The sequence below is a fragment of the Ochotona princeps genome, chromosome 4 (assembly GCF_030435755.1).
Source record: "Ochotona princeps isolate mOchPri1 chromosome 4, mOchPri1.hap1, whole genome shotgun sequence".
Classification (NCBI taxonomy): Eukaryota; Metazoa; Chordata; class Mammalia; order Lagomorpha; family Ochotonidae; genus Ochotona; species Ochotona princeps.
In genome coordinates, this window is record NC_080835.1 from 49370279 (window position 1) to 49397142 (window position 26864).

Sequence of the window (26864 nt, forward strand, 5' to 3'; positions counted from 1 at the left end):
ACATTTTCCTTTTTTTTTTTAAAGATTTATTCAGTTTATTACAAAGTCAGATATACAGAGAGGAGGAGAAACAGAGAGGAAGATCCTCCGTCCGATGATTCACTCCCCAAGTGAGCCGCAACTGGCCGATGCGCGCCGATCCGAAGCCGGGAACCTGGAACCTCTTCCGGGTCTCCCACAAGGGTGCAGTATCCCAATGCATTGGGCCGTCCTAGACTGCTTTCCCAGGCCACAAGCAGGGAGCTGGATGGGAAGTGGAGCTGCCCGGATTAGAACCGGTGCCCATATGGGATCCCGGGGCTTTCAAGGCCAGGACTTTAGCCGCTAGGCCACGTCGCTGGGCCCTACACATTGTCTTTTAGAAAATAGAAAATTTGGAAATATCTCTGACCTCATTTTATGAAGTTAAAGTGAGGCTATATTGAAAAGTTTATGGAAATTTTAACTAAAAGTATATTAAATTGAAGGCAAATTTCTTACAACTCCTGCATGATTTATTTAAAATATATATTAGCAATACTGTGAAAATGAAATCAGATATAGAAACATGTAAAAGGAAAACTCCAGACCGAATTTAAGTGATACAATGCATGATAAAATCAGTATTTTCTAACACTATTTTTGCTGTATCCTATTGTGATACCCTGTTGCTTTTGTCTAATTATTATAAACAAACTTATACTTTTTACATAATTCATTTGGCTTAATGTTATTTTTCATTTGATTAAGCTTCAAAAATAAAGAAAAAGATTCATTAATTGGTTTTCTATATTTGATACACAATGAGCATCCCATAAGACCCCTTTAAAAAAGGTTGCCTGGTCTTTGGCTTCTATCCTATCCCATAAGTTCATCTCAAACACATAGAAGCTCCTTTTTGCCCCCCTCCAAACAGGTATGTCATGACAAGTCTTTTAGAAATCTTTATCTTTCCACCATCAGGAGTATCGGTTGGCAAATTTCTTCACTATGTCAATAGCTTCTAGGCAGAAGTGGCTTCCTCTTTCTCTCATTTTTCTATGCCAATTTGTTATTCTTATTTCTCTGGAATATAGTATCAGGATTGATTCAGCATTTAGCATATCAGATTAAGTCAGAAGTTTTTTTTTCTTTAAAGACTATAAAAACAGTTTGTGTACCAATCTCTACAGGAAATTCGGAGAGCAAATAACTATTGAATTCTAGACAAGAAATTCCTAATCATTAGCACATAATTTGAAATAATTCCTACATATAGAAAGTTCAGAATTTAATTTTTGGTGAGTAATCTACAAATTCTTATAATTCTCTGTCTCTGTGCTCTTTCATATAAAATGCATTCACTTTAGATATATTATATAAGAAGGATCATGCAGTCTTTGTTTCTCTAGTTTATTTCACTTAATGTAATATCCATATTGTGACATATGACAGTGCTTTCCTTTGGATGGCTGAATGATATTCAGTTTTCTAGGTACAAATATACATGTATTTTGTTTTTTCATTTAACCACTGAGAGGCTTTTATGAAGCATTCAAATCATGGCTATTAGTGACTGATTGTACTTAAATGTGGAATCTGAAATAAATTCTTACAGCCAGAAAATAAAATGGTGGTTTCTGAGGAGAGAGGGAAATTAAAAGATGCTGTTTAATCATGAAAGATGAACAAGTTCTCCAGCGTGCAGGAGTGCAATGTTGGCCATATGATTAACAATGTTCTGTTCACATTTAAAAGTTTACCACAAAAGTAGGTAATGATAATAACTAATAAATAAACAAATAATTGTCTAGAGATTTTTTCTTCTATGTATGTTGAATCTATTCATGGGATGTGGGTTCACTTCCATTCCCCATGGACCATGGCTCTTATTACTTTCATCTGTTTCATATCTAGCCTGCTCTTCTTGTTTCATGATAATGGGAGTAAAACATTAATTTGAAACAAATTTTTGATCTGCATTATCTCATCTGGTTTTTAATTCACTGATAGGGTCAGCAGAATGGCTGAAAAGTATAAAGTGACACGAGAGCAACTGGCAGATTCGTTTCAAGAACTTGTAGATGATGAATTGAAGAAATTTAAAAGTAAACTCACCTATATCACAACGAAGAAAAAAATTAACAATATTCCCAGGGCAAAAGTAATGAAAGCTGACAATGAAGATCTTGCTGAAATGCTGGTCCAACACTATGGGTCAGATTACGCAGTGAAGGTTGTCTTAAAAGCCCTGAAAAAAATTAATAAAAGAAGCTTGGCCGAGATACTCCTCCATGAAATCAAGGGTGAGTCAAAACCTCAGGCCTCCAGGCAGTCTTGCTGTTGCCCATCATATGCTTCAAAACTCAATGGTAATTTTACCTACTCACCAACGTACTTTTTATATCTTGCTACATTCAGTGTTCTCATTTCCAGAAAACCTTTATAAATGCCTATTACAACAGGCCTTAACTTTTCTGTTATTATCATTCATTTTAGATCATGATAAGTTATCCCTAGGACTATGTCTGATTTTGGCAATGGTCAAATCATTTATGGTTGATTGTATCATTTCAAATGATTAATCTTTTAAGATTAATCAGCAAAAATTAAAGTGCATCTCTGTGAAAAGAACATATTGCATTTTCACACAAAAATATACATATGAAAATAATAAAACATATAGTCTGTGGACGTTTTATTGTACATCTACTGAAGCAACAGAAATGGAAATTGTGCAAATACCTAACAGCATCTGGAGACTAGATATATAACCTTAAAAGGCTAAGAAAAATTAAGGAATACTAGGAGACACAGTACCAATGTAAGGTCATTTTGATCTTCATTGTAACAGAAGTGAGGGACAAAATATTTTAGTTCCCAGTTAGAGTATTATTGTTCAACAAGGACTACAAAATAAAATGTTTTATAAATCCTAATTTTCAGAAAAAATAAAATCTATAATGCAAGAGGATGATGAAACAGCTGATGATGATGATGATGATGATGATGATGAATCAAGTGATGAAGAAACAAGCGATGAAGAATCAAATGATGATGAACCAAGTGATGATGATGACTGAAAAGAAAAATCTTTTCAACAAACATAAATCTAATTATTTCTTATGGGGTGTGGAGAGAAATATAACATTTGTGGTATTTGATTTCTATGCTCGATATAAGCTTTTTTTTCTTTCTGTTATTTCTGAACTGCCTGATAATATATGGGTAAAGCTTGGGATGGTAAGAGATTCTGTAGTCTTTACTTTTTACAGGTTGAATACTCTAAGTGTCAAACTAAGCCTGTTAATACAGAGTGGATTAAAATTATTTCTTTGTAAAAACTGATGAAGAGAAGGGAGGGAGGAAGGGATATTTGTGGGAAGCAGGGAAGTGAGAGAAGGGGTTGCTTACTTGGAACTGTACCAATGGACTGCATAAAATCTGTTCTCTTTATATTAATACAAATTAAAAAGAAAACAATAAAAAGACAAAAATGAAAGAGATTATTTTAAGGTTTTCATGCTTGTAGAAATGTAATTTTAGGTCATATGAGAACTGTCACCTTTTTGGATAATAATAAATTTATGTTGCATGTGATATGCATTATGGTACAGGGTATTAAGCCACAGCCTGTGATGTTTATGTCAGAGTGCTGGACAGAAGGGGCAAGCATGATTTGTGCTGGTACTCCTGTAGGATGTAGTGTTGTAGCAGGCAGCCTAATCCGGTGTGCTATGCCACTAGCACACATACTGATTTCTTTATTGAATAGTAATTTGACCATATCTTCCCCCACTCCCCGCAACATGCTGTTTTATTCTATACCCAGGCTGAAGATTGTCAAAATATTTGTGTCTGCTTCCCAATTAACTATAAATTATATTTTATTTTCACATTTTACTATATGCAACAAAGAGAAACAATATAACATGCTGCTCAGAGATTTCTTCTGTCAATTTCATCATTCCTAAATTCTTCCATCTTCAATGTGCTAGCACAGACACACTTCAGCCTTTTTAGAGCCTTTTCTTCAGTTCCCGATACATTGTTCCTCATTTTTTAACCATCAGAGCAGTCCTCACTTATCATTAGTAATCTCCTGGAAGATTAAGGGAGCTCTACGCCTCAAGAAAAATGTGTACTCCTCAAAGTTCAGCATGCATACTGCCCCATCTCGGGTAAAAGTCATCCATGTCTCATTCTCTTTTTTTAGATTTATTTATTTTTTATTTGATAAGCAGATATGCAAAGACAGAAGGTGGGAAAAAGAGAGAGATAAGAGAGACATTCCATATACTGGTTCATGCCCTAAAATCTGCAATGGCCAGAGATGAGATGATCCACTCTGAAACTGGGAGCCAGGAGTTTCTTCTGGATATGTACATCTAAGGGGTGCAGGGTCCCAAGGTTTTGGGCCATCCTTTACTGCTTTCCTAGGCCACAGGCAGGGAGCTAGATCGGAAGTAGAATAGCTGGGATATGAAGCAACAGCTATATGAGATGCTGGCACCATTACAGGGTGGAGGATTAGCTTGCTATGCCACTGCACTGGACTCTGTATTGTGAAATTACTATAGCAACTATATAGAGTCATTACATTTAATGTAAGAATTTTTAAAATGAGTTATTTCTATAAGTCTTTGTTTTGATTTTCAATAAATTTAAGGAGTTAATGCGTTTATTTTAAAGAATTAAAATGGCTTCAAACTACGGATCTTTTTTAGAAGCTGTCATATTTATTATAAATAACATTGGCTACTCTTAGGAATGGTGCTGGCTCTCTACAACAGGGCTGCCCTGAACACAAGCATCATCCAAGACGTTGGGAAGTGGCCCTCGTGGTACAGATTCTTGACCAGACTCTGCATGAGAAAGATGATGAAACAGTCTGTGAGTCAGAAATAATTACAATTAGCACAAAATATTTATGAGACAAAGAGAAACCTGAAGACTATATATTTGATAACTTTCATGAGTTGTTATGTTTTAAAAACTGCTTTTAAATTTTACCCTTAGCATGTATATATTACACATATCTGAGAGATGCTATTGGGGGCATTTCTGATTACTGTTAAGTTTTACAGGCGAAACGATGATTTTTGGTCTCATTCCAGCAAACCTATACATGGAAAACAACCCAAGTTTCTACTGAATGTCAATGGGTACACAAAATATCACACACACACACACACACACACACACACACACACACACACACACCATGGACCTACAGTTTCAGAAAGAAAATTCTGACATTTGCTTGAGAACATTATACCAGGTAGAACAAAATCTGTAACAAATGAAAAAAAAAAAAAGAAGAAGAAGAAATGGTGCTGGCAGGCCGGTGCAGTTCTTTGCCTTATAAGTGCCAGGATCCCACATCATGCCGTTTTCCCAGTGGTCTTCATGCTATCAGCTCCCTGCTTGTGGCTGAGAAGCCTTGGGAGCCTGCATCTGCATGGGAGACCCAGAAAAAGCACTGGGCTTCTGTCTTTAGATCACTCTGCTCCAGCTCTAACAGTCACTTGGGGGATGCATGAGCAGAGGGAAGATCTTCCTCTCTGTCTCTGCTCCTTTCTGTATATCTGACTCTGCAATAAAAATAAATGAATCTTTTAAAAAATCGTGTTGGCATACAGCTGGTTAAAGCTTACTTTTGGGGCCTGTATATGAGGGCTATATCCAAGAAATCATTCCCAGACCAAAAGCACAGGCAACAGAAGTCATAATAGATGTGAATGGCTTGGCACACTGGAGAAACCTACTGTTCTGGACATTTGAATCTATTAATGGAGTGCCAGTTGGAGTCCTGGCTATTACATTCTTCCAATCCAGCTTCCTGCTAACGTATCAGGAAGGCAGCAGCTGATGGCACAAGTGTTTAGTTCCTGGATGAGATTCCTGGCTCCTGGCTCCATATCAACCTACTCTATTTATTAGAGATATCTTAGTGAACCAGTGGCTGGAAGATCTTTCCCTCCCTCTGCTCTGATACTCAGCTTTTCAACTAGACAAAAAATATTTTACAAGAGACAAATGGGGTATATAAAAACCAAAAAGCTGTGGTGGGCCTCAGGATGGGGCATCTCATGCCTGGATCCCACACGTCAGCCACCATGTGCACGTGGTGAGCTGTTCCTAGGCCTGCCTGGGCTCCGGGGGCTGCTGCCTTTAGGGTGAGTACACCGAAGGGGGAAGTCTCCATGACTGCGTAGGTCCGGGGCCCACTCACTGCCGTCATTGGGAGGTGAATGGGATTGGGGAGGGGCGTGACCTTGGGCTTGGGGTTTTTAACTTAGCTCAAGAGTTGGGGTGATGATGAACTAAGCTAGGTGTGACCAAGGAGCCTGCCATCAATCACAGGTAAAGGAACCCACAACAGTCTGGACGGTCAAGGCAGCAGCACCCAAATGTGCATCCTGAATAGGGTGTGGGGTGGGCCTGGCTGCAACATTCACCAGCTCACACACAGCCAAATGGAAGGCCAGACTGAGCCGGGCACTGGTAAAACCCATTGGCATGTATGAGAACTGGGTCTGGGAGTGGATCAAGTGGAGGAACTTGGGAAACGCCCCTGGCGAGTCGTAGCTCCCACTGGTGAACATGCGGTCCAGACCTGGGGGTCGGACAAGCTGGGAAAAGTAGCTCCAACAGCTGGTCAATGTGTCAATTGGTAATGGAACAGGGTGGACCGGGCAGGACTGAGCAAACCTTAGCCTACAAGCAAAACTAGAAACCAGGATGGAGCACAGGTCATGCCGAGTTAGGCTGTTGCACCTACTGGTCTGCGTGAGCCAAGAACACTACGCCACAGTGTCTAAGGCAGAGGTCGAGACAGGTGAAGGGCTGAGCTAAGCTGAGTCAGAGCAACCACTGGCATGCGCGTGATCTATGGCTGAGAACAGGCCTGGCTGGGGAGCTAAGGGGACACCCTAACTGGGTTGAGGTTCCCACCAAGGGGTCTCGTGGGCTGGAATGGGGGCTGCGTCCTGATCAGGATACAGTTGTAATCTCCCTTGGCACAAGTGAGGACTGGGATTGAATGCACCAGGCCGGGTCAGACCCCAACACCGTCTGGTGTTCTGGAGGACCAGGGGAGATGTGGGACGGACTAGACTAGGTCTCAACCTCTACTGAGCCATGTGTGAGCTATATGTGGATGTGGACAAGCCATGGTTGGGCTGAAACATCCAACAGCAAGGGCCAGTTTATGTTGAAGGCCAGCCAAGAAAAGCCACTGTTCCTGCTAGGACAGGAGGTGAACTGAGTAGTGCTGACTCATGGACCCACTGGTATGCGCAAAATCTGGCATTGGGAGGGGTTCTGATGGAGGAGCCTGGTCAACTCCTCTGGCAGGACACAGTCCCTGCAGGTAAGCGCAAGAAGCATGATAGGAAACAGTCCAGAATAGGCCATGGAAAGTTTCCCAGTGGCATACATTTGGCATGGGTCAGGAGCAGACCAGGCTGAATCAGTTCATGTCATCCACTGGCAAATCCGAGCACCAGAACAGAGTGTGGGTTGAGCCAGGTTTGGTAGCGACAAAAACCAATGTACAATACGGAATGCCAAGGTGAGGTTGCCTGTACTGGATGTGACCGCAGCACCCAACCAGTACATGCGTAAGAACCAGGAAGAGAGGGGGCAGAGCCAGCAGGGGGAATGGGGGGGCGGGATCCACTCTCCGGACAGCTACTCCCACTGGAGAGCATGAGCTGAGATGTGGGCAGACCAGACTAAGCAGGGCTACAACACCTATGGTCCTCATGTGGACTAAATCAGGGAAAAGCCAGGCTGGGCTGATTGTTCCCACTGGTGCAAACTATCATTAGAGTGGGTGAGGGTTGTTGGGGCTTAGCCACAGCATCAGCTGGCAGAAGCTGGCACTGGGGGGCCAATTCTGTTGAGTCAAACCACAGAATCACCTGAAGAGTTCATAATCCGCGGGTGAGAGCAACCTGGGAGGGAAATAGTGGGCTCCTCCCTCTTGGGTTACCACTCCCACGGGAGGGCACGAAAACTAGGACAGGGGCTGGGGTGGCTTACAGACAGAGAGGCACTCAACAACAGCATCCATGAGGGCTGGATAGTTGAGCTGGTTGGATAGAACTAAGCTTCATTACCCATTGACATGTACAAGAGCCAACTGGGGTGTGGGACAGACTGGACTAGCCTGCTACACATACTGGCAAACCAGGGTAGGGGGCGGGCCTGGTGGGGTTATTGTGGGTCACTCCAACTAGGTTGCAGCTCCCACTGATTTACATCAAGGCCTAGTATGTGCTGGGCAGAACCAGGCTGGACTGCAACACCCATTGATTCCAGTGGAAGTTGGGGCTGAAAACAGAACCAACCCAGCAATTGCAACCGCCAGCTGATCATGGTGATGGACTGTGCCGGGCCCTGTGCTTGCTAGAACACACAAGAATCTGGTCTGGGAATACCTAAAAGTTTCTTTGGGGATCTCCCCAATCAAAATGACGGACTCAGAACCCTAGCCAAGAAAAGACAGAGGACAGAACAAGTCAATCAACCACCTCAGCTATATGTTGGCAGCGAAATACTGGGCAAATGGAGACTCTATGATGGACTATGGTGTCAATCAGTGGATTCTTCAATGACCTCATAGTGTTTGGAGTGTTGAGATCGGCAGCGATTCATAACTGGTGAACTGTCAAAACCACTTGAGCAAGTATCTCAGAGCATGCCCCACATCTGGGACTTGGAAAGGGTGGGAAACTGGGTGGGGCTTCTCCCTCAACATCCCCCTTTATCTCAGATACATGAAAGAAACAATATGGAAATAATAGTCTTACCCCTTCCCAAGCCTTTGAACCTTTTTACCTAATCAACTATGTAAAGTTTGTAAAAAATATAATAAAAAATCAAATTAGAAAAAAACAGCTTCTGTGCAGCTAAGCAGTGTGAAGAGACAACTTGAGGAATGAGGCTCAATACCCACAAACCACACACCTGTTAAGGCGCTATTATCCAAAACATAAGGAACTAAAACAACCACCAAGAAAAAAGATCAATTCACAGAGGCATTGAAGAGACATTTCTGAAAAGATGAATGGCCAACAGTTAGGCTATATGAACCACAAAAATCTAAATTATCACAAGAACTCATACCTACCACCACAATGTGATATTATTTAATAACTATTAGAACAGCTGATAGTAAAGATCTAAAAAAACCACTTCTGATTATATGTACAAAGCATATAAAATTATTGTTTTGAAAAGATATCAGAATTTCCAGATTCATTACAATTTGAGCCACAGTAGCCAACACATGAATTGAGGCTCTGTTCATTAATGAATGACAAATGGTAGTATGCAAACTCAAAAGAATGTTATTAAGACTTTAGAAAAATGAAATTCCTGTTTACAATAATATGAATGATATGAGAAATGTGCCATAATTAAAAGAAGACAGGTGTAGCAAGAATATATTGTGATTATGTAACATACATGTGGCATCAAAAATAATATATCTCATGAAGGCAGAAAATGATGATTATTAGAGGCTAGTGGTTTCAGGGAATTGCAAATGATTGTCACAAGGTACAAAGTTGCTAGGTAGGAGAAATGAATGACGTGCTTAAAGGTGTGGCTTTGTTACTTAGTTTGGTAAAATTTTACTGCACTGGATATATTTTCATAATTTCACTTTGTGTCCCATGATTATAACAACATGTAAAATAACAAGTCTATTAAAAATAATCAGAACAGATTGAGTTGGATTTTTGCATTAATTTTCATGGGTTACCAGAGAAAATCACTACAATCTTTGTTTTTAAATTAGCAGAAATTTACTCTGTTACAATTCTGGAGATGAGAAGTGCATAATAAGGTTATTAGCTGGTGAGGTTCTCTCAAAAAGCCCCTGGAGGAGGAGCCTGCCTTGTGTCTTCCAGCTTTGGTTGGTCACAGGTTTATCTTTGCTCTTTGGTGATATCACTCCAGGCTCTGACTCTGTATTTTATTTTAAGATGTATTTATCTCTTAAAAGGCAGAGTCATGGAAGTGGAGTGGGGTGGGACAGGGTGAGGAGAAACCTTCCATTCTCTGGTTCCACCCCCCAATCATTGTAATGACCTGGGTTGTGCCAGGCTGAAGCTGGAAGTCGAAAACTCTCCAGGTCTCACATGTGGGTATTGCGCACAAGCATTTAGGACTGTCTTCCAATGCTTTTCCATATGAATTTACCAAGGAGCTCTATCAGATGTTGAACAACCATGATGTGATTGGCACAAATATGGGATACTGATACTGCAGATGGCAGCTTAACCAGATATGCCTCATGCGGCCCCTTTGCCTCTGTCTAATGTGGATGTTTTCCCTCTGTCTCCATGTTTCTCTCTTAAAAAGACAGCAGCATTGGATTCAGAGCTCGGTTTAGCCCCAAAGGATCTCATCTCAATATTTTCCTTAATTGCAATTGCACAGACATTTATTACTGAATTGTTTGCACTGAGACTTTCCAGGTGGATGTGTTTATTATTACCCAACTCAACTCACTAAAGCCTTGTAATCTATTAAAAGATGATGAACCTTTTAAAATATTCTGTAGTAATCTGTTCTATACTATATTCGGAAAGTTCACTTTTAGTGCTGTTTGGATAATGGATTGCAAGAGAACAAACATGGAAGCAAAAACAATCATCAAAATTGAGCTTTATTTTGGCGATCCTGATAAGAAGCTGAACAGTGGCTATACAAATGGAGAAGCAGAGGAGATGGATGGAAAAAGACTTGAAAGGATAGTGCATGCAAGACAAAAAAAAGCAGAAAAGCAAACAAACAAGCAGAGAAAATATAGGAAGAAATATCCTTGTCAGAACATCGTGATGGATAATTGCAACACAAAAAAGGACTTGGTTTGTGGTATGGGGCTAACCCAGTTCTCACCCCCATCTATATTTCAAAAGCTTCAGCAAAGTCCCATATTTGACAGGCATAATCCCTTGGACTGCACCATACTCTCTAATATTTTGTGTGTTTTCTTGGATGAAGAAAATTGTTTTTTGGGTTGTACATAAATGCACACCAGAGTTCTGAAATCCCCTGGAGGATCATAATTGGGGAGCATGTCCATTAATGGAGAACATCCTTATGTCTTCTGTCTTTTATAGAGTGTTGTTATTGGAAACTGTATTCTGATAGTTGTGAAGGGGTAATTGGTGAATCCAGGGTAGTTTTAGGAACACTTTTGTTGCAGTTGACTTCACAGGAGATTTCAGGTATTTCAGACTGGGATTTTAGTTAAGAAGTGCCCCTGGGATGTCTCCGTCTCGAAAATTTAGAAAGCTTGGCAGTACTGAGTGCTCCAGGGAATACCCTGTTTACAACAACATTTAGAACCTCAGGTTTGAAGACTTCTTTCAGGACAATCTGCAGGCTGGTTCCATGGTGAATTTGTATTGGAACTTTTAATCAACTGGTGCTGCTTGGGATGCATAGAATAAAACTCACAGTTCAGATCATGCCTCAGTCTCCACATTTCTGGCAAACTGCAGTGGAGTTGCCTACTCTAATTTAACAGGCTGCAGAAATCGCACCTTTCTTCATCCATTACTAATCTCTTTGTTTCAGCACTGAATCTCCAGTGTTTATCTCATGCCAGCCCTCCAGGTGAGAGTGGATAGAATACTAAGGGGAAGTCTTCCCTTTGAGGACTTTGAAAATTTGGTTCTATTCAGAAGAAAGGAGTTTCCTTTTCTCTCTCCTGCACCTTTCCTCAATCCAGGAGGCTCCAAGGGAGAACAGATACTCTCCTTGAATCCGGTTCTGCAGTTACTTAAGAGAGTGGTCAGTATTGTCCAAGGCGTCAAGTGCTATAAACTCACACAGCCCTTCTTTGGACACTGTTCTGCCCCTTGCTGTCAATGCTCCCCCTTCAGGGAGTTTATTTATTTATTTATTTATTTATTTATTTATTTATTTATTTATTTTCTGTGCAGCTCCTTGGCTTTTGAGCTGGGACAAGGTATTGAGTTCAAGTATGCTGGTCTGCATGAATGGGCAGACCCTTCCTGTCCTAGTTTCCTGCCCCACCAAATTTAATCTTCCTTATGGATGGATGTTGCTTATTACAATCATATATATTCATATAATATGATATTTTGATACTTGTCAAATGTCCAATGCTCAGTGTAGCAAAGATCCAAAATTCTATTTTAGAATATATAGTCACTATTATTCCCAACTTCAGTTAATCTACTGTGCCATAGAACTCTATTTTCCAATATAATTGTATTTTTGAACAATTAACTCACTTTTGATCTTTTCTCCTTCCCTCCAAGTGGATGTTTTTATTATTACGATAGCTTCTAGTAAGCACTATTCTATTGTTCACTTCTTTTTTAAGATTTATTTATTTTTTATTACAAAGTCAGATATACGGAGAGGAGGAGAGACAGAGAGGAAGATCTTCTATCCGATGATTCCCTCCTCAAGTGAGCGCAACCACCGGTGCTGTGCCAATCCAGGAGCCAGGAGCCAGGAGCCAGGAACTTCCTCCAGGAATCCCACATGGGTGCAGGGTCCCAAGGCTTTGGGCTGTGCTCGACTGCCCTCCCAGGCCACAAGCAAGGAGCTGGATGGGAGGGAAGTGGAGCTGCCGGGATTAGAACCAGTGCCCATATGGGATCCCGGGCGTGTTCAAAGTGAGGAATTTAACTGCTAGGCCACCACGCCGGGCCCTATTGTTTACTTTTATGAGCTCAAATCCCTAAGCTTCAATATGTGTGAGAACAGGATGTATTTCTGTGTGCCTCGATTATTTTACTTCAGATAATATCTAAAAATTCCATTCATGTTGTCATCAAGAAAATATTTCATGCCTTCTGTGCGCGCACGCACACACAAACACACACACACACACACACGCATGCGCATCAAATTTTCTTTATCCATTTATCTACTGAGGGATATCTGGTTTGATTACATGTCTTGCTTATTCTGAATAGTACTGTAAAAACACTGCTGATTTTAAAAGATGTGTTTATTTGAAAGTCACAATTACAGAAAGTGAGGGAAAGACAGAGACAGAGAGATCTTCCATTGGCTAGTTGTCCCCTGCATCAGCCGGAAGCTGAAGCTGGACCAAGCTATAGCAAAGAGCTTCTTTTGAGTCTCTCACATGGATGTAGGTGTCTAAGCATTTGGGTCATCCTCCTCTGGTTTTCCAGGCATGTTAGCAAGTGGCTGGGTTGGAAGTGAAACAGCCAGGACTTTAACTGGCACCCATATGGCATACCTGCATTGAAGGCTACAGCTTAATCTACTATGTCACAGATCCCACAACTGATTTTTTTATACACTTCATTTTTACCATAACATGACTCACTTAAAAATATTTAGAAGAATTTTATTAAATTCCTTTACCCAAAGCCTTTGTGAAGTTAGTAAAGATTTTACTGAATTCATGGATTCATTTAAGAAAATGAATTTTAAAAACTGAGGATACCATGCTTCACAGTTTTATTCAAACACACTATGAATTCTTCTTAAGTATACCTTTTAAAGAAATTGCTCCTCTTGTGAAGAAATTTTTTTCCTGAAATATTTGTTTATTTTGGTACATGACAGAGGAATACTCAATTATTCATGTTACATCACATTTCTGCAGTGTTTAAAGGTTCAAATTATTTTTGATTTTTATGAGTCAAATTAGCAGCAAATACTGTTTGCTATATTTCTCAGTATTTGTTTTTCTATAATTATTCTATAATTCATTCCTTTACTTTTGAGTAAGGCATGTGCAGTGTTGAAAATAACTTTTCAAAGACTCCTGATTTCACCTGTGAAATCTGTTGTCACTGATTTTAGATGATTCACTCTGGAAAACTTAAAATGAAGGAGGATTGTGACTTTGTATACAAAGAGCACATGTAATTGTGTAAATATCTATACAGTGAATTTATGAGGATGAAAGTCTGATCTACTGGTGGTGAGTTTTCTTAGTTTTGGTTTGACCAAGATTATTTTTTTACATTTTGTTTCTCAAAAAATGGCTATATTGGATATAGTTTTCTTGGATGGCAATATTTCTTTTCAGCATTCTGAGTACATCATCCCATTTGCTGCTGGCCTGCAATATTTCCTTACAGAAATCAATTAGTTTAATGAAGATTCATTATATGACTTAGTGTTTTTTTCCTGCTAGTTTTAGGATTCTATTTGTCTTTGTTTTTTGAGAGACTGGTAGATTGGCCAATTAGGTGTCTAGGATATATTTTTGGGTAGGTGAGGTTTGAGCATCTTGAGCACCCTGGGGTTTGAGCACCCTGGGGTTTGAGTATGTGTTCCAAAACCACGAAAGTTTCAGCCATTATTTTGTATTTTCTTAAATATATTGTCTTACTTTTCCCACATCTTTTCTTATTCTCTCTCCCTCTCTATCTTTCACTCTCCTTTCCTCCCGCTCATTCCCTCTGGAACTCCGACAAAGTAAAATTTGGTGTGTTTAATGATGCCCCTGAGTCTTGCAGGCTCTCTTCATTTTCCCCACCTTTCCCCTGGCTGACTTCATGTAAACGCCGTTTTTCAGGTTCTGAAGCTCTTTCTGCTACTTAATCTATTCAGTTGTGATGACATTCATCAACAGTTGCAGAATTCCAAAACAGCTAGGAAGATTACCAATACCATTTCAGAGTGCTTATGATTTTTCATTTCATTAGATTTTATTGGGACAATGTTAAGTAGTTCTCAATAGTCTTATAGAGGATTGAAGGAAAAGGAAAATAAAAAGAAATGATTAATAATGTTGCCTGGCATCATAAAGGTACATAAAATATGATATAAATATCACTATTGCCAAAGGCTCCAATAAAGAGAAATTAAAGAGTGTAGAAGATAGGTTGAAGAATATTTGAAAGACACTGCTGCTATAATTAACAAAGGAGAGTTCTTTTTATTGATGTTTTTCTGGAACTCTGCATCTTAAACATGAATGACAGAAGAATATGTACAAGGTTCATGCTTCAGGCTCACAAACATTTTCCATTATTTTGATTTTCCATATCTAATAAAGAGTTTGTCGCTAGGATTATATATAAATGTAAGGAAGAAAAGACTAGTTGCCATAAATGCTTTTAAATCTATGTGGCATAAAGGTATAAAGAGTTTAAAGCAAGATGATTTTTTTGTTTGTTGTTTTCCACATAGAAGAAAAGTGCACTGAGGACAGAACCACAGTCTTCTCAGGACTGCAGGACATTTTTGGAAATTAAGTTGTAAATATATAATTATTTTTACATATATATGTGTCTGTGTGTGTAAAAAACCAAATTTCATGTATTTCTCAAAACAGATTCAGGGGGATAATTGATATTTTCCACCCGACCCAAAGTAGGCCATTCCAAGATTAGTCACATGGGTTAAACAAGATGACTTTTCTCAAATTGATCTTCTATAAAAAGATGGGAAAAAAATAAAAAAATAAAAACTGTTTTCAGATTGTCAGAATAGTCAAAAATTTTGGCAAAAATGATCTGCTATCATATGGAAGCTAGTAAGACACAGAAATCAATATCCCACATTGGATATTGATTAACAAAGGACATGAGCTATTTGTATTTTTGCAAATAATCAATTTGTGTGTTTCTTTTCTCATTGTCCATCTACAAAAAGGAATAAACATCCATGGGAGAAGAGAACCAATCCTCTGTGACTGAGTTTGTCCTCCTGGGCCTGTCCCAGGACCCGAAGACACAAGTGCTCCTCTTCTTCCTCTTCCTGGTCATCTACCTGCTCACTGTGCTGGGAAACCTGCTCATCATCGTGCTCATTCACGCAGACTCCAGACTCCACACACCCATGTACTTTTTCCTTAGGAACTTGTCCTTTGCTGATCTCTGCTTTTCCACCACTACAGTGCCCCAGGTGCTTGTCCACCTGCTGGTAAAGAGGAAAACCATTTCCTTTGCTGGCTGCTCAACACAGATAGTTGTTTTGCTTCTGGCTGGGTGTACAGAGTGTGCACTGCTGGCAGTGATGTCATATGACCGGTATGTGGCTGTCTGCAAGCCCCTGCACTACTCCACCATCATGACACATGGGGTGTGTGTGTGGCTGGCTGTAGGGTCCTGGGTCAGTGGAGCTTTTGTGTCTCTGGTGGACACCACATTCACACTGCGCCTGCCCTACCGAGGAAAAAACATTATTAATCATTTTTTCTGTGAGCCTCCTGCCCTTCTAAAGCTGGCTTCCGCAGACACCTACAGCACAGAAATGGCCATCTTTGCAATGGGTGTGGTGATCCTCCTAGCTCCTGTCTCCCTCATCCTCACCTCTTACTGGAACATCATCTCCACTGTGATTCGGATGCAGTCTGGGGAGGGGAGGCTCAAGGCTTTTTCCACTTGCGGTTCCCATCTCATTGTTGTTGGTCTTTTCTATGGCTCAGCAATATTTGCTTATATGAGGCCAAACTCCAAGGTGATGAATGAAAGGGATAAAATGATCTCTGTGTTCTATTCAGCAGTGACCCCCATGCTGAACCCCATCATTTACAGTCTGAGGAACAAGGATGTCAAAGGCGCCCTCTGGAGAGTAACTGCAAAATAGCACTTTGGGAGGTGGTGATCTCTGTGATGCCCCAACAGGGGTGAAGAGAGAAGTATTTTTCTAACTCATTAGCTTCAGTTACATTCTATTTCTTCCTTTTTTCTTTTATGTTTTCATATATTGTCTATATGTCCTGTATTTCTGTATAAGTTTGAGAAACTGCCCATTCAATATTATTTGCTTATAAATAATTTTATTTGTAATATTTATGTTAATTTATATATAAAATATATTTCTATTTAAATGTATTTAAAATTCCAAGAAGGATTGTTGACAGAAAGTAGAAAGAAGTACCATAAAATAAAAGAATGAGGGAAACAAAATGAAAGGAGGAAAGAAGAGAAAATGGAGGAAGAAGCAAGGAAAAGAAGGAGGAGAAGGAGGAGAAAGAGAAAGAAACACATTACTCTCTAACTCCTTACAAGATAATGAAATTAAAACATGAAGGCATATAACTGTGAGTTTATATTAGATACTCTGTTGACAATGGAAGTTAAAAGTAAGGTTCTCTTGACAGAAAATTTTGAAATCCACGTATAGAATTTTCAGAATGTGTACTATATTAAATGCCTTCATATATGTCAGAAGCAACCCAAGAACCAGATATGCAAAATTAACACACATGTGAGCACACAGGTTTTCCCAAAGAAATTCATTTTCTTGTACATGCATTTACTGGATATTATTGGGACATACTTTGTATTTCTCAGGTGTATTTCTAGGAGCTTGTTACACACACACAAACACACACACACTATTGTATTCTTGTGTAATACGAATCTTTATAACACTGTCTGCACTTTAAAAAATATCACACTACAGGATAAAAAATGGTAGAAGTTTTCTAAGAATAAGTGAATTTTTAAGAGGATCTTGAGATCCAAACTTGTAAGGAGAAGGGTTAGTTTGAAAAATGCCCGGTATTCTTAGAATTATATCTTTGAAATATGTGAACTATGTTGTCTTTCTTTTAAAAAAATACAAAACAAGGTAAAAAATAATCTTTCTAGGATATAATGCTGGAAAGAGTAATGACTGGTCAGTTTGTGGAACAGTGATGGAAAAGGACGAGAAAGGTATCAGAGACACTGTTTTATGCCTTGGGAGGAACTTCATACATAGGCCAGACTTTTGAATTATGTGACCAGCAATGACTTATGTTTGCTTAAAAAATCTAGACTGCATTTTCCTTTTATTCTTTCTGGGTTGAGGTAAGGTAGCTAAACTCGAGAAAGTCCATTTATAGTAGATCCCGGACGATTTTAAATACACTAAAAACTGTGTGGCACATTTTAAACAATAGGCTCACTTAAAGCACAAAAATTATACAGTTATTTGCTGAAATCAGCGTTCTCTATTAGATGACAAACTCTGTGTCAGTAAGGAATGTTATTGTTTTTGTTAAACTGTGCACTACCCCAGCAATAAAATGTTCCACCATTGTTGCTAAAAAACACATTCTCCTGAAGAAATGTTAAAAGCTAAAGATAAGAAAATAGACATGGGCTAGAACAGTGCTTTCAAATGTTAAGCACAAATAAAGCAAGTGGAGAATGCATGCCAAAAAAAAAAAGTTGAAAGGAATTAATGTAGAAAGGATGACAATTGGAAGTACATGGTATCTGGAAATCAAGAATACAAGAGTGGTCAGCTGGAAATTTGAATGAGGGAGATGTAGCAGGAACCACAATGATGACTGACAAACAGCAGATCCAAGAAGAGTGAAAACAGCTCAATTGTCTGAGGGATAAATGTCAACAGAGAATAAGTAGAGGAGGCTTTCAGTAGGAACACTTCTAAAGAGGAACTGAATGATTGTAACAGTAGCCAATGGGAAGTCTTTAGAGGCGAGTTGTCAGACATATTTGTACTGTGACTGCTTTGATCTAGAAAGTGGAATAAAATTGTTTCATATGAAAGGGATTCTGAGGAGCAAACTGCTGGGGGAGTTCACTGAGACTAGGTCCTGCAGAACCAGTGTAGGTTGGCTTTTGGCAATCAGTTGTAATGAGGAAAACACTAAAGGAACAGATACAGAGGGCATTTGAAGAGGGGCAGGTGCAGAGACTGTGCTTGGGATTATGCTCTATTCTATTGACATATGAGACAGTTTTGAAGATGTAAAAGAACCTTTTTAATGTTAGGTTACATTTGGGAGCTGTAGGAAGATATTATTGTAAGGAGGGTAAGACTGAGTATTGGAAGAACACCCAAATTAAATTTAAAGTGTAAATTGAACATGCTAAAGTCAAATTACCAATGACTATTTAAAGATGTGAATAAAATAATCATGCCTCTTCAGAAAAAGAAAGAAGAGAAAGAAACTGGACTGAAGAGATAGTTAAAATGAGCTTAATGGGACATAATGGGTGAAACAAAATATGAAGAAAATTAATTTAAAATGGAGACATTATATGAAATACTATCACTTAAAAATGCAAAGTGACACCATTTTTCACACTTACATTATAAACTTTTTGAAGTTCAATGTAAGGCTAAAATGAACAGAAAAAAATATAAATTACCTATATCATTATTTAAAGAGAGTATGGAAAGGTCACAGCCACCTTAAGTTTCTCTTTTATTCATTTATTCAATGTCTAAATTTTTAGTCATTAAAAAAATTCCTATTCCAAGCACAAATCTAAACACAGAAAGATACCAATTGGAGCATCCAGAGTGGCTGAAAAATGAAAATAGAAAGAAAATGATGCAAGTACATGCAAACTACCATTATCTGGTACAGTTTGAAGACTGTCTATATGATCTCTTAACAAAATTTGTCCATTTAAACTTTGCACACAACTTGAGAACTCATTTCCCATTGAAATTTGATTGAACAATGAACTTCAAACTTTTATTTCATTCAAAACTTTATTTGGTTTCATTTATTCACTATTTACTCCTTATGTCTACTTTGGAATTATGCCTCAAACTGGTGATACTGTCTATATCAGGTTAACTAAATATCACCTGGGAAAATATGCAATAATTTCTAAGAAGAATGAAGAGTAAGGTTAAACAGTATAAAATAAATCCTAGAAAATACCTCATGAAAAAAAAATTAAGACTACTTGATAAGCACAGTTACACTCTAATATTCTTACTTAGAAGATAAATTTATTTTTTACTGTGGAAATCTGATACACAGTAGGGATGTTCTGACTTTAAGAAAGAATGAAATTTAGAAGCTTCAAATGAGCATTTCCTAAAAGACAGAGTGTATCACAACCTATGTTTTCTCAGGACCCTTCTCAAGGCTCCCATAACCTCCTTATTCCTCAGGCTGTAGATAAGGGGGTTCAGGGCTGGAGTGACAATTGTGTAGAAAACAGAGATGATGTTGTCCTGTTTGGGGTTGTGGAAGGAACTGGGCAAAACATACATGAAAGTGGCAGCCCCATAGAACATTGCCACCACAGTCAAGTGGGAAGAGCAGGTGACAAGAGCTTTCCTCTTGCTCTCATTTGAGGGCATGTGGAGCACAGTGAATAGGATCAGTGTGTAGGAGAACAGGATGGCAGCAAGAGGTGGGATTAGGAAGGTCACACCCATCACATATACCATTAGCTCATATCTGGAGGTATCTGCACAAGCTAACTTCAACAAAGGTGGAATTTCACAGAGCAGATGACTGATTTTCCTGGCTTTGCAGAAGGGATAGTTCATTGTATATACAGTGTATCCTAGGGCACTGAATAATGCCAAGATCCAGGATGTGGCCACCATGAGCCAGCAAACTCTTGGTCTCATGTAGACCATATAGTTCAGAGGGTGACAAATGGCCACATACCTGTCATAGGCCATGAAGGCCAGGAGCAAGTCCTCTGCACCACCCAATGTCAGTGCCAGGAACATCTGCAGGGCACAACCTCCAAAGGAGATGGTGTAATCCCTGCGCAGAAAATCCACAAGAGCCTTGGGAGTGACAACAGATGTGAACAGGAGGTCCATAAGAGAGAGCTGCCCAAGCAGGTGGTACATGGGCACGTGCAGCCGAGTATCCACTGTGATGACCAGGAGCAGCAGGCTGTTGCTGATCAGGGCCAACATGTAGAGGGCTGTGATTGTAGCACAGAGCAGTTCAGGAAGTGCACAGTCATTCAGAATCCCCACCAAGATGAAGTCAGTGCCGACGGTGGAGTTCCATAGCTCCATTCTGTGTGGTCTTCAGTTGCCTGGGATGGATGGATTCTCAATCAATGTTTGCAAACATAGACACTGGTTCATAATATCAGAAGTCCCTCAGATTACAAACCTGATTCCCACTGATACCCTTTTCTGCTTCTTGAGGTCTGAATGTTTGCCTCTTTTAAATGTATCTGGATGAGTTTTCATCTAAGAAAATGAGTATTATAGCCATTGCAAAACACAAGAGTTCACCACTTGAAAATACCAATATTTATCAGGACACTAAAACTAAGCTTATATATCTTCAGAAGGATCACAACTTCTCCTGATAAACATTAAAGATCTATTCTCTGTATGGTCTCGTTTATTCACGTGTCAGCACTTCAGTATAATGTTTTACCAATGTCTTAAATATCCAGTTAGCTTTCTGCATCTGCCTAGTTTGTTTATTAATCTCCACAAATGTACAGGGATGTGGTTTTAAGAAAGAAAATATAGCTTTTCACTTGTTATTCCAGAAAGTGGAACTTAGCCTCTACTTTGTAAGCACCCATGTTCAAGCCTCCATTGGAAGAGCTAAAGTTTGTTCCAGTTTATTATGTGTCTTGGTCAGCACCACTTTATCTGTTACCTTATGGAAAAGAAATCTGGATTGTATGAAACTAGAAGATGTAATATGTGAGAGAGTTTTGCTTTTAGTAATAAATACTTTAGAGTTTATATATGTGTATAATAAAGATACATGTGCACCCAGTGGTAGGGAGAATCCAAAAATATGCTAATAGGTGAAGACTTTCCCTGAAAGGTCATGGTGTTACTGTTTGGGAGCAATGGTGAAAAGCAATGAAAGGTCCTTTGTTGTTTGTTCTAATCTTGTTCTCTCTAATGCCTTTAGTGTGTACTATAATTTTTGTAACCAGAAGGAGGTGCACAGAGATGAAAAGAATTACATTCACTTTGTGAAAACTGTTGCTGGTATGTAGTTCTAACATGATGAAAGCAAGCAAATACAGCCAACTGTACATGCAGTTAAAAATTGGTGAGTAAAGCAGCTTTCTATGAATATTTCCCAATATTATAAAAAACATACTTTAACATTTTGTTAGGTTCTACTGGCCTCTTTTGACATAATTAATACTCAAGCATTTATAGGATAGAAGAGTATGTGTCCGGCAAATCATCTGTCTTTCAAATGCCCATTTTGGTCAATCATCATTTGATGGGTAAAAAAATGCATCCTCAGAGGTCTATGTAGCCCATAGCCACTAAAGATTGGTATTGAGTCTTCCACCAGGAAGCAAACACCCAGGCCTGGGCTGTAGCCCAAATTCAATTAATATTCATATTTAGAAAACAAAGAATAGAGGGATTGTGGTAAACTATGCATCCTGAAGCACTAGGAAATTTGAAAGACAGAGATGTTGAATTTCTTGAGTTTGATTTCCTACTCTAGTTTTTGACCAAACAGATCTGGAAGTTACTTAGTTCCCTGCAAGGCAGACATAAGTCCTTACCTCAAGTGATGAGAAGCCCAGGTTCCTCCACACACTTTCCTGACTTTTTTTTTGAAGAGTGGGGCTATCCCAGTAGAAATGTGGAGGGAGGAGGTGCCCTACCTTTCCACTCATTTGCACATCTCTACAGATGTAATAGATACAGATCAACAGTCAATACAGTCTCCAGGTACAGTTTTGTGCAATGAGAAGATGACTTTCCCATTCTTCTACTTGTCAAGAGTGAGGAGAAACTGCTCCTGTCATGATGGTTAGGAAAAGAGCCCCTCTATTCTTGAGCTGTTGTCAGAATGAGTTGGTACATCCAGATTCTCAGGCTTCATTTGCTGCATGTGGGTGAAGATGAAAACTGCAGGATTCTGGAGGAAGTAGATATAGCAAGGGTTGCTCAAAGGAGGTGCCACTTTGGCCTGCCTCACTATCCCTGGAGCTAACAATGAGCCAGGGTGTTCTCCCTGGGGAGCTTCCCAGTCTTCTGACCTTGTGACTGCTCCCTTGTACTCTATTCTATTCCTAGTTCCAGAAGGACTTGTGCCCTCAGTTGGAATGACCTCCGCTGAAAATGCTGATCCAGAAAACACAGTGTTAATGACTCTTCTGGGGTGTGTTTTTTGCCCTGGATCCTTGCACTATTACTTCTCTCAATAAATGAGCTCTGGGATCCTAGGGAAACCCTGAAGGGCCATTTCTAAATTACTAACCAAATAGACCAGCCTACAAAAAATCCCTTGTGCAGCCACTCCTGTGCCCCTGATGATAAGGTAGAGCTCATAGGTTCTGTGGATAACTGCTTCCCTTGTTTGTGGTATTCTTGGCCTGGACTATCTCCAGGTCTGTATGACTACTTCCTGAAAATCTGTAAGTGTGAGATCTTCCCGTTAGTGACCTGTGGCAGTCCTGGACAGTTTATGTGTGGATGTGGGTGTTGGAGTTAAGTTGTTTGACTCCAGTTATGTGTGGATGTGGGTGTTGGAGTTAAGATGTTTGAAGTGAGCTAAAGTGAGCATGAAGTTAAAAACACACCCAAGCAGTACTGCAATTGTAGAGTGTCAGCATTCGTGAAAATCTAGTAAGTGCTTCCAGGGATAAAAGCAAATCACCCACTAACTAAAGGCAATGGGATGGTAGCGAGCAGTTAATGGCAACAGTAGGACCTTGGAGAAACATTTCAAAAAATCCTGAAGAAATATAAATGCACATCTAGGAGGATGAATTAAAAATCAAAGCAAAACAGCTTACCCCAAACACTCCCTGGAAAATCGTTTCACAAGAAGAAAATTAATGATGCCAAGGGACTTGATACAGCACACAGAACAATAGTGAGCTCAGATATTGATTCAATAACTGAACTGCCAAATTTATATCTTGAATAATAAGAAATACATTTGTAATTCTAGAAAGATTCTGAATAAAAACAACGCTAGAAGTAAAATGTTTATGCATACCTGAAGGCTTTAAAGCAGAATACTAGAAGTTTCACACACCTTTATATAAACTAATTTCCAATGGCTTCATTTTTTATTAAAACACAGTTTACATATAGTAATGCTTTGTTAGTACATAGTTCTACAAGTTTTGACAATCATTTTGATATGCAATTACAAAGATGGATACAGAAGATTCATTAACTTCAGAAATGCTCTAACACCTTTTGTAATTAATTTTCTTCTCACTCAAGGCTCTACCAAATGTCTGTTCTGCTTGTTGTCACTGATATGGATCAGCTAAAACAGACAAGAACAAAAGGACCAACCAGGATTTTTACAAAAGTGCCAGTTCAGGTGAGGCTTTTGGAAAGCCAAGAGCCTCTGACTTCTTTCATGTCGTTTGTTTGAAGGCATGTTGATCCTGGTAACTTTCACTTTGTCCATTTGAAATGTTACTGATTTTACAATTAAAAGCTTGTTACCAGTGACCATTGTGCTATTGTGCATGTAGCATAATATACTTTTTGTATATTAACTTTCTTTAACCACAAAAATTCTATTTTGCCTTCCCTTTGGCACACTATCTTGCGAGATAGTTGCCACCCTGCGCCATAATAAATGCATTTTCCTTGAAAGGTTGAAGACTCTGCTTTCTCTTTACAACAGTCACAATTATTTTACCCTATCCGGAAAGGCGAATAACTGGTCCCACTCATTCTAGGACTAGCTTCTTTCACTTTACATAAGGTTGAGATTCATCCCTGTTCCTGGGATTATTAGTTGTCCTTTTCTGTTTGTTGTAGTATAGTATTCAGATGTCCACTCATCAGCTGAGGAACAATTAGGTTGTTTCTAAGTATGTTGTCTATTTAAAAAGCCACTGTAAGCATTCATGTATGGGTTTTTACATGAACATAAATTACAAATCTACTTAAGTAGAGTCCATGCTAACATTTCTCAGTTGTATAGTAAGTGTAATCTGGTTTATGAAAAATCGTCAAGTGGTATTTCATATTAACTGAAATACTTTGCACTCCCAATTTTATTTTCATTTTGCATTCTAGTAAAATATAAAGTGTGGATTTTTTATAATTCTAGCTTAAAATAAATAAATAAAATATTTTTTTAAAGATTTACTTATTTTTATATGAAAGTCAGGTATATAGAGAGAGGAGAGACAGAGAGAAATATCTTCCATCTGATGTTTCACTTCCCAAGTGACAGCAACAGCCAGTCGCGCCAATCCGAAGCCAGGAGTCAGGAGCTTTTCTGGGTCTCCCACATGGGTGCAGTGTCTCAAAGCTTTGGGCCATCCTCGACTGCTTTCTCAGGCCACAGGCAGGGAGCTGGATGGGAAGTGGAGCTGCCAGGATACAAACTGGCGCCCATATGGGATCGCAGGCAAATTCAAGGTAAGGACTTTAGCCGCTAGGCCATGGCACCAGGCCCTGAAATAAATAAAATATTTCCTGAGGCATTGCATCTCAAGTCTTCCCAATTAGTATCCAAAGGAAAAAAATCAGAGTTTTGAGAAACTAATGGTCATTTATGTAAGCAGAGCAGGAGATAGAATTAACATTAGAAAGTTGTCTAGGGAAGGCTATCTAATCTCCCTCAGATTTAGAGACAAAATCAGTAATGACAGTTGAACCTCACCTAGACAATAACGTTAGAAATGTTTTTATAATCTTTTTCAAATTTTTTGAAATACATGAATTTTACAGATTTTATTTCCTGTGAGATATAGCTTTTAATTTCTAACCTCTTTTGTGATCATTGATCGTCCATAGATGAGATTAAAACACAAACTTGCTATTTTATAAATATATAAAATATTACTTTTTTGGTAAGATCATTGCATCATAAATCTCTGTGTAAACATATTTTTCAAAAACCTTTTAAAATATGGTGTACCTAAAGACAGAATGATGCTTTAATTGATTTCTTTGCACACCCCTCCTAAACATGCTCACCTAAACTGTTGACACATATCCTGTTAGAATTATAGAGTTAGTCACCCGAAAAACAGCCAGGTTCAGCAAGATCATGCTTCAATGCTATAAACTGCTAAAGACTAAAATTAAAATAGGCATGAGACAGCTGAACAGCAATCTAAGCCATTTTAAGGTGTATAGAACACGGTTGAATGTAAACCAAAATTGAAATGTCTATGAAGAAGTCACAGGTTGTGGTTGAGAACCTGCATTTTCCTATTAACATATTGATTAATCAATACCATGTCAATTAATGCTATAATGTTGTAAATGGTTGGAAATATTATGTTGGGACTTTTAATTGATTGGAATGATACTCTGCCGGCTCTACCTTCAGACCAGAGATGGTCTCACCAAGAAACCATTGAACTTACCAGGACAATAAGATGCTGGACTTTATGCTTGGTAAATACCTCCAATGAAAGAATGTCAACTGAATTTGAACTATGGAAATGCAACAAGGTGGAGCAATCCACCGTGGGGGGAGGGTTTTGGGAGGGGCGGGGGGAATCCCAGTGCATAAAAAATGTATCACATAATGCAATGTAATTAGTTTTAACAAAAAGGAAATGTAACAGAAATATATGTTTAAAAAAAAGTGAAAAAATAAATAAATAATTGTTATCCATGATGATGTAGGAATGGTGAAGCTGACTGAAAAGGCATTTGAATAACAGGTGCTATAAATCTTAACATGACAGATAGTCAAAAATGTTAGAATTGACTATTGGGTTTAAATACAAAATTGACTTAGATCCCAGATGACAACTGATTGCATTTCTTGTGGTTAATGGCTTACATTTTTCACCATTTAACTAAAACTGTGAATATAGATTGGATTAAGCTTCTGTCTGTGCAAATTCTGTTGAAGTGAAAGAAGTGAAGGAGAGGTGTTGCAAGATGACATAGAAGTGAGAGAATAAGTTGGGATTGTCTTCTTGAAACTGTACGTATGGGGGTTTCAGCATGATAGCCTAGTGGCTAAATCCTTGCCTTGCATCTGCCATGATCCTAAATGAGCACCACTTTGGATCCTGGTTACTCCATTTCCCATCCATCTCCCTGCTTGTGGTCTGGGAAAGCAGTAGATGGCCCAAAGCCTTGGGGTGCTGCACCTGTTGGGGGACCTTGAAGAAGCTTGTGGCTCCAGGCTTCAGTTTGGCTCGGCTCCCAGTATAACAGTCACTTGAGTGAACCAGCAGATGGAAGATATTTCTCTCTGTATCTCTTTCTCCCTGTAGATCTACCCTTCCCAATAAAAA

At 39.0% G+C, this 26864-nt stretch overlaps 2 protein-coding genes across 2 annotated transcripts; one reads left to right on the forward strand and one right to left on the reverse strand.

Annotated features, from left to right (window-relative positions):
- Positions 1–15612: 15612 nt before the first annotated feature.
- On the forward strand, positions 15613–16536 carry LOC131480078 (olfactory receptor 2D3-like). The gene has a single exon (XM_058662491.1). It carries the CDS (start codon positions 15613–15615, stop codon positions 16534–16536), a length of 924 nt encoding a protein of 307 aa, XP_058518474.1.
- Positions 16537–19761: 3225 nt separating this feature from the next.
- Positions 19762–20694, reverse strand: LOC131479990 (olfactory receptor 2AG1-like). The gene has a single exon (XM_058662287.1). It carries the CDS (start codon positions 20692–20694, stop codon positions 19762–19764), a length of 933 nt encoding a protein of 310 aa, XP_058518270.1.
- Positions 20695–26864: the final 6170 nt, after the last annotated feature.

Bases quoted from the DNA above. Each gene is read 5' to 3' on its own strand.
- LOC131480078 (XM_058662491.1), top strand. From the start codon at position 15,613: ATGGGAGAAGAGAACCAATCCTCTGTGACTGAGTTTGTCCTCCTGGGC.
- LOC131479990 (XM_058662287.1), bottom strand. From the start codon at position 20,694: ATGGAGCTATGGAACTCCACCGTCGGCACTGACTTCATCTTGGTGGGG.